The sequence below is a fragment of the Mya arenaria genome, chromosome 14, assembly GCF_026914265.1.
Source record: "Mya arenaria isolate MELC-2E11 chromosome 14, ASM2691426v1".
NCBI classification, from domain to species: domain Eukaryota; kingdom Metazoa; phylum Mollusca; class Bivalvia; order Myida; family Myidae; genus Mya; species Mya arenaria.
This window is the reverse complement of record NC_069135.1, coordinates 16,916,538-16,929,237: the sequence shown is the minus strand read 5'-3', so window position 1 is coordinate 16,929,237 and position 12,700 is coordinate 16,916,538. Positions and strand designations below refer to the sequence as shown.

At 36.1% G+C, this 12,700-nt stretch overlaps 1 protein-coding gene across 4 annotated transcripts in view; it reads right to left on the bottom strand.

Moving 5' to 3' along the window:
• LOC128218596 (protein maelstrom homolog) overlaps nucleotides 1-12,700 on the bottom strand; it is a 35,182-nt gene that overhangs the window by 4,488 nt on the left and 17,994 nt on the right. For all 4 annotated transcript variants that reach the window (XM_052926304.1, XM_052926305.1, XM_052926302.1 and 1 more), the window contains exons 7-11: nucleotides 5,926-6,059; nucleotides 3,963-4,171; nucleotides 2,629-2,691; nucleotides 863-1,037; nucleotides 380-437 (exon numbers count right to left, since the gene is read on the bottom strand). In XM_052926304.1, the coding sequence (XP_052782264.1) occupies nucleotides 380-437; nucleotides 863-1,037; nucleotides 2,629-2,691; nucleotides 3,963-4,171; nucleotides 5,926-6,059 (639 nt within the window). The remainder of the gene's footprint in view (nucleotides 1-379; nucleotides 438-862; nucleotides 1,038-2,628; nucleotides 2,692-3,962; nucleotides 4,172-5,925; nucleotides 6,060-12,700) is intronic.

Sequence of the window (12,700 nt, the reverse complement as noted above, 5' to 3'; positions counted from 1 at the left end):
ATGCAATAAATGTGTTGAGATATTGACTTAAATGTGGTTGTAGGTAGGCTGAATGGTTGAGTACCATTGTATAAAGTCTCAATGTAATACATCAAGTAATGCAAAACCTTTACCAAAATTTCTAAGACAAACAACAAAGGTCTATAATTAGCATTTTATTCAAATAAGTGTTATTTTACTTCATAAACTAAGTGGGTTGGATAGTTGGGAATACAATTCAAACATTTCAATGCAATACATGATGTATTTGCTGAAATAATGACTTAGAGGTGCTTACATATAAAACCCCAACCAAGGTGTGACGCTAGGGTGAGTAGTATAGCTCTCCTTTTACTTTGAAAAGTCAAATTCAAAACCATTTTTCATCCTACAAATGTACCTTGAGGATTATTTGGTCTACGGAGCGCTGTATAGTCCTGTGTTTCAGGAATCTGCTTCTGTAATCAAATGTTAAATCTTGAGCACACTTATATTTTTTATAATCACATGACATTATGTTTCACCAATCTTTTGCAAATGTTCATTGCTTTAGCCAAAAGTCTATACTAGGTTACTTTAGCTGGATTGTAAAGATGGCTACAGGTATAAATCACTCTCAAGTCAACCTCCTGGGTAGCAGCCTCTACTGGTGTCCCTTTTGAGGGGCAAACCTCATCCTCTAAAACCAATAAACTCTATGACAGGTTTGATATTTTATGATTTTATACCATTACCATGATTTATAGTATGTTTCAAGATAAAATTAAGGTTATTTCGCACTTGTAAGTGAAAACAAATTTATGGTGACACAGATCAAAATATTACTTTTTGACATCAAAGTGGAAAGCTGAAGATAAGTCATATTCTACCACTATCTACATACTTTGGCAACGAAGATGGTGTCATTCTTTGGTGCAAGTCTAGCCTCCTGTTTATTGCACACAGGCATGCTGGAGGGGGACAGGACTGTAACACGGCCTGTGTCCTCACGTGCAGGTATGTGTGCCCTTGTCAGCTGAACGTCATAATCCTTACACAGTGAGTCAGAAATGGCATACCTGGAGAATATAGATGTAGATAAAAAGGAGTATAAGCAACTCAGGGAATCAGATGTGTGGCCTGCAGGTGGCGTTAAAGGTCACCATGAACTTTACCTTTGACATTTTGGCCCAAAAATCAATAGAGGCCTTTTGAGTGGCCATGATCAATGTGTATTTCATGTTTAAAGACTCTGTAACAAGTCTATAACAAGTCATTTAAAACTTATTGAAAGACACGTGACAACATAATCTCTTATGTGACTACCATGCTTCAAGGGCCCACATAAAATAAGGAATTGGCAGAAAGAGTCAGACAGATTTCAGTAACATCATGTCATAGAATACACTCAGTGATATTGATATTATTGTGATATAAAAAATATTTATACGAGTAAAGGCAAACTTAGCAGAGATACATCTTTATTTACTTCAAATAAGGACACTTGGATTCTATTTGCCATGTGACACACAATTATTTAAGAGAGACCCATATACTAAATTTGTATTTACTAGGGATGCAAATGAATATTTAATTGAATGCAAATGAATATTTGATTGAAAGATTGGTTTTTCGAATGTCAAAATCAAAAATTTGAATATTCAATGTTTTTTGTTGAAAAAATAAAATAATAAACCTTTTGCCTACAACTGTGTTGTTGTGTATATTGTTTGTTTGTCTAGGTTTTACAATGATTGTCCCCTAATACCAGAGGCGTGAATATAATAACAGTATAGCGTCATATGTCACATATCGTCAGGAACTTTTACCAGTCCCCGTAACTTTACCATCACTGGCTATGAAACAAGTAAAATCAATCAAATTTTAATTATTTTCTGTGCATCTAAATGACAGTGTAAATTAAGGGTTTAAGGACTCATCCTTCCACCAATGTGTTGCCTTGACTGCCAATTGAACTAGGCAATATTTCTCAAATTGCCTTGATGATATAAATGACATCTGCTAGTTATGTGCTATATACTGTTTTCCATGTTTTTATATATTGTGCTTTGAAATGTAACTGTATTGTTAAAAGTTTAAGGATAAAGTTCCTATATTGTTGTACAATAGATGAATCAAAATCAATGTTTTTGTTATTCATAATTATATTTAGTAAAGGTCAGTCCCAGAACGAGGCTGCAAGTCCCATGAACAACCTTACGTTGGTGTAACGTCATTTCACCAGGAAGTTACAACCTTCTCTGATCTTAATTCCCATATTTTACAAATATAATCACTGTGGAATTGAAATAATTCAATCCTGTTTTTTGCTCATTGAAAATGTATTGCTATTTGTTGGGATCTAAATGGGGAAGTACAGAGGATCTGGGAAAAATTGAGTCCATTGCAAGTCATGGCAACAACGAGGGGTAAAAAGATCCTGGGCATTACAAAAGCGAATAAAAGTATTTTACTACAACTTCTTAAATATACATTTTGGTATTCAAATATTCGATTGAAACGATTACCCGAATATCAATTTGCCATTCGTTTGCATCCGCTGTATTTACATATCTTTGTTTATAAACTTAAACCCCCCCCATCCACATCTGATTTAATGGATCTGGATCAAATGCCATATAACAAGGCAACAAAAACAGTAATTCTTACACATATCTCTTCACTATTCCCAGGGAGCAGTCTTTCACTTCCTTCTCATCATGGTACTTACACCTGAAACCATTGATTAACTGAGACTGTACAAAACAACTTGATATAAGTATGCATTGCGTTCATTGATATTGAACAATAGAATGTACGTACAATTTATCAATATTTCTAAACGAACCAAACGGTTCATGCCTATAGAAGTGCTAGTACATTTGCTCATAAATTAAGTCTGAAGTATGTTGATGTATGAAACTGAAATAACTCTTCATATATCATAAACACTCACTACAGACATAAGACAAAATAAGTTCTGATTCAGGGTAGCACCATAATCCCAAAATAATATTCATAGTCCCAGTCAGGTCTGACCTAAGAATGCCCCTTAATCTTCCATTATGTAGAATGCCGCTTATGTGGTGTAAGACTCAAAAGCCCGCTCGGTCACCATCTAAGACCTAAATTTAACTTGGTGTTTGGCTGGCAGTTCTATTCCCCATCTAAGATAGCACCTAAATGTCCATGATGTTGAATGCCCATTACTGGTGTTTGATGCCAAAGTTATATTCCCCATCTAAGATAGCACCTAAATGTCCATGATGTTGAATGCCCATTACTGGTGTTTGATGCCAAAGTTCTATTCCCCATCTAAGATAGCACCTAAATGTCCATGATGTTGAATGCCCATTACTGGTGTTTGATGCCAAAGTTCTATTCACCATCTAAGATAGCACCTGAATGTCCATGATGTTGAATGCCCATTACTGGTGTTTGATGCCAAAGTTCTATTCCCCATCTAAGATAGCACCTAAATGTCCATGATGTTGAATGCCCATTACTGGTGTTTGATGCCAAAGTTCTATTCCCCATCTAAGATAGCACCTAAATGTCCATGATGTTGAATGCCCATTACTGGTGTTTGATGCCAAAGTTCTATTCACCATCTAAGATAGCACCTGAATGTCCTTGATGTTGAATGCCCATTACTGGTGTTTGATGCCAAAGTTCTATTCACCATCTAAGATAGCACCTAAATGTCCATGATGTTGAATGCCCATTACTGGTGTTTGATGCCAAAGTTCTGTTCACCATCTAAGATAGCACCTAAATGTCCATGATGTTGAATGCCCATTACTGGTGTTTGATGCCAAAGTTCTATTCACCATCGTAAGATAGCACTTAAATGTCCATGATGTTGAATGCCCATTACTGGTGTTTGATGCCAAAGTTCTATTCACCATCTAAGATAGCACTTAAATACCCATGATGTTTAGCAAATAGTCCTACTCACCATCAGAGATAGCACCTTAATGTCCATAATGTTAAATGCCTCTTACTTGGTGTTTGGCTCATAGTCCCAGTCGGAGGATGTGAGGGACTGGATCAACAAGGCCTTGGACACCTGATTGCCCACGTGGGCATGCAGCTCCTGGAAAAGGCCCTCAATCTCGTACACCTTCCGTATGCGATTAGGCGCACCAAGTCTTGCCTTTCCATGGATCCATTCCAGGCACCGCTCAACTGCATCATAGTTTTCACCCGCTCCCTAATAAGAGGGGGTAGACATACATCCATAACATGTACATTCCAGTAAATGTCTGATTTATTTACCCGCCCCCTGACAATAAGTATGAAACTTGGCTTGATAGATGTACATTCAGATGAGCTTAACTTGTAAGAAACCAGCAAACTTACTCATAACAAGAGATGTTTGTCAAACATTTTTCCCCTTGAGCGCCATGTTGTCAGGAATATTTGGACAATTGAATGAAATAATGCATGGACCCAAATGACAGCTGATTTGTCATTGATATTGGATTCCTTTTAAAACAAGAGATGATTTACAGTTTGTCAAACATTATGCCCCCTCTGAGCACCTTGTTGTCAGGATTATATGGACGATTGAATGAAATATGCATGGACCGAAATGACAACTGATTTGTCACTGACATTGGATGATGTTGAGGCAGTTTTAAGATTATGACCATTCAAAGTGTGAGGAAAGTTTGAGGGCCATGGGTGCAGGCATTGTCAAGTTATCACTTAGACAAGCTTTTTTTGTTCAAGGTCACTGTGATCTTGACCTTTGACCCGATGAACCCTAAAATCATAAGGGGTCATCTACAGGACAGGCGCAACCCCAAGTCCAGTTTGAGGGCTATGGATGCATTCATTGTCGAGTTATCACTCGGACAACGTTTTACAATTCAATGTCACTGTGACCTTGACCTTTAGCCTGCTGACCCCTATGGTTGTTGGGGGTCATTGGGCTAAAGATCAAGGTCACAGTGACCTTGAATGGTAAAAGGTTGTCCAAGTGATAACTTTACAACTGGTCAGGCCCAACTTCCATATCAGTTTGATGACCATAGGTCTAGGCATTGTTGAGTTATCACTCGGACAAGCTTTAAAATCCTTTTACCATCAAAGGTCACTGTGACCTTGACCCGATGAGCCTGAAATTCAATAGGGGTCATCTCCTGGTCAGGCCCAACCTCAAGTTTGATCACCATATGTCCAGGGATTGTTGAGTTAGTACTTGGACAAGCTTTGGTCTACCCACGGACCGACCGACCGACATGTGCAAAGCAATATACCCCTCTTCATCGAAGGGGGGCATAATAATGACCATTCAAAGTGTGAGGATAGTAGGTACAGGTTTTAATCATGTGCAGATGATGACTGATATTTGCATATAAACATGTATTCTTTTAGCAGCAGGGAATAAGTAAATATGATGTAAATTTTAATGACAAATATGAATTGTGACCTTGACCTTTTACTCTATTACCTCAAAATCAACAGGGATCATTTACTGGTCACCCCTCCAACCTTAATGTTAAGTTTGAGGGCCATGGGCGCAGGCATGGTCAGGTTATCACACAAACAAGGTTTTTGTGTTCAAGTTCAAGGTCACTGTGACCTTGATCTTTGTTGTGATAACCACTTAAATCAAAGGGGGTCATCTACTGATCAGGCCCAATCCCATGTAAAGTTTGATGTCCATAGGTCCAGGCCTTGTTGAGTTATCATTCGCTCTAGCTTAGACAACCTTTTCGTGTTAAAGGTCAATGTGACCTTGAACTTTGACCCAATGACTCCTAGAATCAATATGGGTCATCTACCGATCAGGTCCAACCTTCAAATCAAGTTCGATGAACATAGGTCCAGGAATTGTTGGGTTATCACTCGGACAAGCTTGTGGGGGAGCTGGTGGGGGGGGGGGCATAATTAAAACTGCAAAGAATTTCTGTTTTTGTTTTTTCATCTTCAATTCTACCAAGGCCCTAATGGTATTACCAGACAGTAGAGGGGTGGGTGTTCGGACAGTTCTCCATTCGGGTTGATAAAGTTCTCAATGTGGATCCACAGGCCGGTGTAGTTTCCATCTGCCTGCTCAAAATTTTCCACAGGAATCTGGTGGGTGTCATCACCTAGGGTAGGAATAACAAGCTGTGAGATGGTGAGATTTAAACAGGGGTGATTAACACTACTGTGTGTCAAGTTCTTATCTTGACCTTGGGTTTAAATAACATGCTGTGAAATAAAGCGTTTTAAATAGCGGTGATTTACACTACTTTTTGTCCGGTTGTTGTCCTGAGCTTGGGTAGAAATAACATGCTGTGAAATGTAGCGTTTTAAACAGGATGTTTGCTTGATTTACACTTTTTGTAAAGGTAAATGGCAGCCTCCGGAAAACATATTTCACTTGATCCACTTCAATGGGAATCAAACTTCAAGAAATATTTCAACAGTTATTTAAAATAATGTACCTATCATTAGACTGAGAATTTTTTGCTGAATAGGTTATTATATGATCATAGTCATAATAATCACAGCTAGAATTCTACCTGATGACCGCGATGATGTAAAAGCCTTAATGGGGCTATACAGTCAGGGCTTTCAAGTCACCCCAGCTCCCGGGTTTTGACGCACAGAAATCGTAAATGACCCAAAATAGACGCATCATAAATTTGTAGTATGCTTCAGTTTTGACCCGAGAGAATTTCAGTGTGAGGGTCGGTATCACCTGAAGGGAGCCTCAATGCATGATCTGAATGTTTGTTTAATCCGCAAGAGCAATTGACACCCAAAGTGACAAGTGATTATCGATCTGGAATCTAAATTAACAATAGCGAAAAAAAAAAATGGTTTGGTGCCAATCTGGTGTATAGTCCCTTTAAGCCAAAAGGAATGTGTTTCACTGTTTAGTCTAAAATGCTGCCTGAGCGTGTTGCTTTTTTACAAAATACTGACAAAAACAACAATTTCGTATAAATATCTGTCATAAAAAGCAATCAGTATAGAAAGGAAAACTGGATCTGAAAGACTGAAAAATAGGTAGAGGAAATAAACAACTCCCTGACCATAGCAAAATTCTTAATAAACTGTTCATTTTTGGTAAGAACATGTCATTGCCTTTAGAGTGATTTCAAACGATATAAATCAAAAAGCTGATTTACAATGTAGTTTCTTTATTTTGTGTATCATAGTATGTATTTCTTATGCTTGCTCTACTATACTTTCTCATTACAATACAAGTGCATGTTTATGTATTGCGCTCTTCTGTCACGATGAATTCAAGAATATATATATCCTAATTTTCTTTTATGCTGCCTTTGTAAACACATGCACTGATAGCTTGCTGCTGAAAGAAATGAACATATTAAAAAATGCAAAAACACACAACTAACCTTTCTTCTTTTTTTAAATTTCCAAAATAAATACATAACTTAATTGTATAAATAAAATTGCAAATGAGTATCAAGTTATTTGGGTAGATAAGTTGTTTCAAACACATTCCTGACAGCAGGATTAAAACTATTTTGATTAAAATGAGTTAGTTTTCTTAAAATCTGTCATTATCATCTTAGAACTTTGGTTGACCTTCTTTTCATACTCTTACAAAACTATTAAGTGAATAGCAAGTATTGGAACATTTAATTTTTTCATTGTCTAATAGTGCAAGATTGTGTTCAAATGGGTTAAAACTGTCATCTTTATATTGATTATAAAATGAAAAGCTTGCTTTACTTTTTTAGGTTATAAAAAAATATTCTTTTTTTTAAATGCTCACTCACTTAAAAAACAACTCGCAGAATCTATAGAAAAATAAATAAAATTGGTGTGGTCTTACTTAGTTAATATAGCTTTAATCTAATAGACCTAACCCTATCTTATTTAATAAGTAGGTTAAATCAAGATCACGAGTAACTAATGAGAACAATGATGTAAATTGAGAATAAAAAATATCACCTGACATCCAGGAAATCCCCCACTGTTAATGTGACCTCTTTTGTTTGGATGGAGAAAAATTTCATGGTAAATTGCTATATTAAATTAATCAACTATTTAAAGCTTTTTTTTAATTTGGTTGATTGTCAACAATAGCTTTCTTACTTGGAATAAGTCAAAATCCAAATAATTATCAGAAATACAGATAAAACAACTTCACACCTACGTTCAATAACCTTTTCTTTTGTATTTCTTCACTTTTGAACACCGCTATTCTGAACACCGTTTATCCGAAATTATCCCTATTTCGAAAAGAAAAATCGATCCCGATTTTACTTCTTTGTTTAACTAAATTTTTAATCTTTTGTCTGAAATGGCTAGTCCGAAATCATTGGCCATTCCTATTAATTACGGTCCCGATTTGGTATTTTGCACCTATTTATCAATTCTTATTTCGAACTTGTGATCATGCCATAGTTTTTCACACCATACTTCAAATGCACTCGGGCATCGGCTTTAGGTGACAATGGAGCACAATTAGCGCTAAAATGTTAAAGAATGTCATTGAGAATGTGTATGTAACAAACATTGATGTCAGAAAATGAGCAATTCATTTGGGTGTTTATATAATTGCTGGTTTACACATCCTCAATACCATTCGAAAATGTCTCTCATCAGATTCGATTGCTGCATTGCTTACGCGACCCGCTACCAAACAATCTGTGCTATTTTCCGAATGCATACAAGCGCTGTCATTTTGTTTTATATTATTTTAATAAAGAAGAATATTAACAAATTGTTTGTCATTTCTTAAACAATAAATCAACAATGATTTTTGTATACGAAATATCACTCAAACTGAATGTATTGTATTGGTAATGTGTAACCAACATTGCAATCTTCATGACTGAGTATTTAACTGTTGACCAGCATACACAGTTTTCATTAACTGTTGACCAGCAGACATAGTTTTCATTAACTGTTGACCATCAGACACAGTTTTCATTAACTGTTGACCAGCAGACACAGTTTTCATTAACTGTTGACCAGCAGACACAGTTTTCATTAACTGTTGACCAGCAGACACAGTTTTCATTAACTGTTGACCAGCAGACACAGTTTTCATTAACTATTGACCAACATACACAGTTTTCATTAACTGTTGACCAGCAGACACAGTTTTCATTAACTGTTGACCAGCAGATACTGTTTTCATTAACTATTGACCAGCATACACAGTTTTCATTACTGTTGATCAGACACAGTTTTCATTAACTGTTGACCAGCAGACACAGTTTTCATTAACTGTTGACCAGACACAGTTTTCATTAACTGTTGACCAGTCACAGTTTTCATTAACTGTTGACCAGACACAGTTTTCATTAACTGTGGACCAGACACATTTTTCATTAACTGTTGACCAGACACAGTTTTCATTAACTGTTGACCACACACAGTTTTCATAAACTGTTGTCCAGACACAGTTTTCATTAACTGTTGACCAGGTCCTTGACCTACTGTATTCAAATTAGGGGTTACTAGTATATGCCGGTCAAAGGCAACTTACCACTGAGGTTTGAACTATTCTTGAAGGGCAACCTACCACTGAAATTTGATAGAGCTAGGTCAAACCTTTCATAATTTATTGCCACTGCGACAAAGTTTTCATGAGACTGTTGACTGTGATTGTGAAATTTGGCTTACTGTTCTTAAAAACAATAAGGTCGTCTACTGGTCACAGGCAACTTACCAGTGATGTTTCATGGTCTTAGATCAAACCATTCTTGAGGTATTGTGTGGACAAACTTAGATCTTCTGACAGACATACTGACCGACATACTGACAGACCCACCAACCCAGAGACATCTGCAAACATATATGCCCCTTATCTTTATAAAAAGGGCATAAACAAATAGGGTATTCAATTCTTTTTATTGATATTAGTCACACTTGATCATGTGCTTTTGATTTCACAGGTATCTAATTCTAAATATACATATTATTTATCACTACGAATGAAACTTCCACAAATGCTCTCAGCAAACTTCAGCCCTATTTAATTTCAGTCATAATGGAGGTCTCTGGCAGAAAAAGGCCAAAGGATGTAGACATTTCATCAGCTGATGCTACAATTTACTGCATACCATGCACCAGGGATGGGAGCCACATTCACACAAATGGTTTCTGTAACAACTGCAAAGAGTATCTATGCTCAAGCTGCATCAGAGTCCACAGGAAACTGGGTATCACACAAAACCATGTGGTGCTTGGCAACGACAAGATGCCCTCCTTCTACCCAACCACAAAGCATGAGGATCAAGGATGTACAGAGCCTTGTCCCCATCACTCCAGTAAAGTCATCAAGTTCTTCTGTCCAGTACATGATGCTTTAAACTGTGGAGACTGTGTCGTACTTAACCACAGAAACTGCAAGATTGACTACATTCCAGACATTGCTCAAGACTTCAAGCAAGGCCAATAGAAGGCTTTCAGAAAGGCATTGAAAATGCTTTAAAGATAATTTCTGATGAAGCAGCAGAAGAGATTAAGAAAATTAGGCAAGCTAGAGATGAGCTGATAGCATACTTTGACAAAAGAGAGAAAGAACTGGTCACAATAATTAATGGAATCAAGAAAGCTAATGAAGACATTCTTCATACTTGCAAGAAACAATGCTATGATGTAAAGACCAAGCTGGACAGTATGAAATCAAAGATGAAATCACAGGAAAGGAACATGAACCAGTTGTTCACTACAGCACAACAATCCAAACACCAACTACCACAGCTGCAATTAAGTCTTGCCAGTATGAATAAATGGACTGCAATCAAAACCTTCCAATTCCATAAAGACAAACTGACGTCTGACTTCATGAAATCACCAACTGCCTTGGGCACCATTGACGGATAAACATTCACAGCGTTCCAGCATATTAGCATAGGTTGTTTGTTTTTGTGTGTGTGTAAGTAGTCATACAGTTCCAATTTCAAGAAATGTGGCTATGTATCTAGTATTGGAGGTTTAAAAGTTTGGCTTGAAGTTATCATATTTACTGTTTTTGGTTTTCAAGATTTGAGCACACTTAAAAGTCGCTCACAACTATAAAAAATAAAGATCACTAATTATTGTAAAAACTAAAATATTAATCTATATTTAGAATTATGTTGCTGCAATGGAATTAACCAATATTGATTAAAAGATGCACTTGTATGGTAGATAATTCAATTTAAACATTTAAACTAATAATTTAATTCTTTTAAAATTAATTTTGTATTAAGTTGAAAATATATGGTAAGTGTGCTCAAATCTTGCTCGGTAAATATGACAACTTCAAGCAAATCTTTTAAACCTCAAATTACAAAAGCGCCGCGCAGTGGGCACCAAGGGTCCCCTACCATTTTAAAGCCTTGTGAAAAGGATGAGCGTGTCTCAAGAGAATCTCCATGCAAACTTAATCCTACCAATAAATCAAAGTTGTTTAAGACACCCCAGCCCATGTGATAGTGACCTAATGGAATTTACAGTAAACTTTATTGATCAAAATGCATCAGTTTTAGCCGTAAAACCTACCAGATCACCCATGTCTACTTTCGACAAATTGCCTTCTATCCACATACTGAGTTTCATGAACCTAGCTTTGATACTTTTTGAGTTATCACAGGACCAAATTGGCTATGTTTTTAATGTCAAGTGCAATAGCTCTGCATTACCTTGTCTGACGAAAAAAAATAAACCAACGTGCATAATCTCAATATTGCTCTCTTTCCACATACTAAGTTTTCATTAACCTAGTTTTGATACTTTTTGAGTTATCGCCGGACCGAGATTTTTGTGGACGGACGGATGGAAGGAAGGACGGATGGAAGGTAAACCTTAAGTCCCCTCCAGTGAAACGGTAGGGGACTAATGTCCCCTCCGGTGAATACATAGCCACATTTCTTATAATGGAAACTGTATGATTACATACAAACCCATTAATACTTAAATACATTGATACTTATAATTTATGCATTAATCATACAAATGAATTAAGTATTACTATTCAATTACATTGTTTCAAACATTATAAGTTATGTTTCCTCCGTCATTATCTATATAGGATATTGTATTATATATATATATATATACAGTCAAACCTGTATTAAAGTGACACTCTTATTCAAAATTAATACACATACATGTATAACAAAACATATTTTTTAACTGATAAACCTTTAACTACATGTACTTACTCAATAATGCATTTATGGAAAATATGAATTACTGACCACATGATTGCAACCGTGAATTTAATAACAGAAAGCGTAAAAAATATCAAATGATTGGTGAATGCTTAAAGATTTACTGTGGTCTACTATAGTCTCATAAGGTAGAAATACAGTGTCTATATGCTCATTTCTTTCAAATTAAACTTGGTATCCTTCATAAGAACCATTGTTTTTGACATCTATTAATCCTTTTTGGAATATTAAAACAATAATATTAATTGTGGTAAATCTTATTTGGGAGTAAGAGGGCATCTTTAACAGGCCACCTTTGGGAAAGGTAAAAGTGGCTGCTTACAACAGGTGGCCACTTAGTCCAGGTTGGACCTTTCTGACACTTTGGCTTTGTTCAAACAGAGGTTGATTACATATCTTAACGACCACCTCACACCATAATCAGTATCACCATTACCATTAAAGAAGGTTGAATACAAATGTAGAAAAATTACAAATATAATGCAATAGATGAAAGTTAATAAACAGCATAAAGAAAATAAATAAAGAAAATTAGTCCACACAACTACAATGTACATGTACATTTCTTAAGTAATCTGTCATTTTCTTTTGCTTAACTT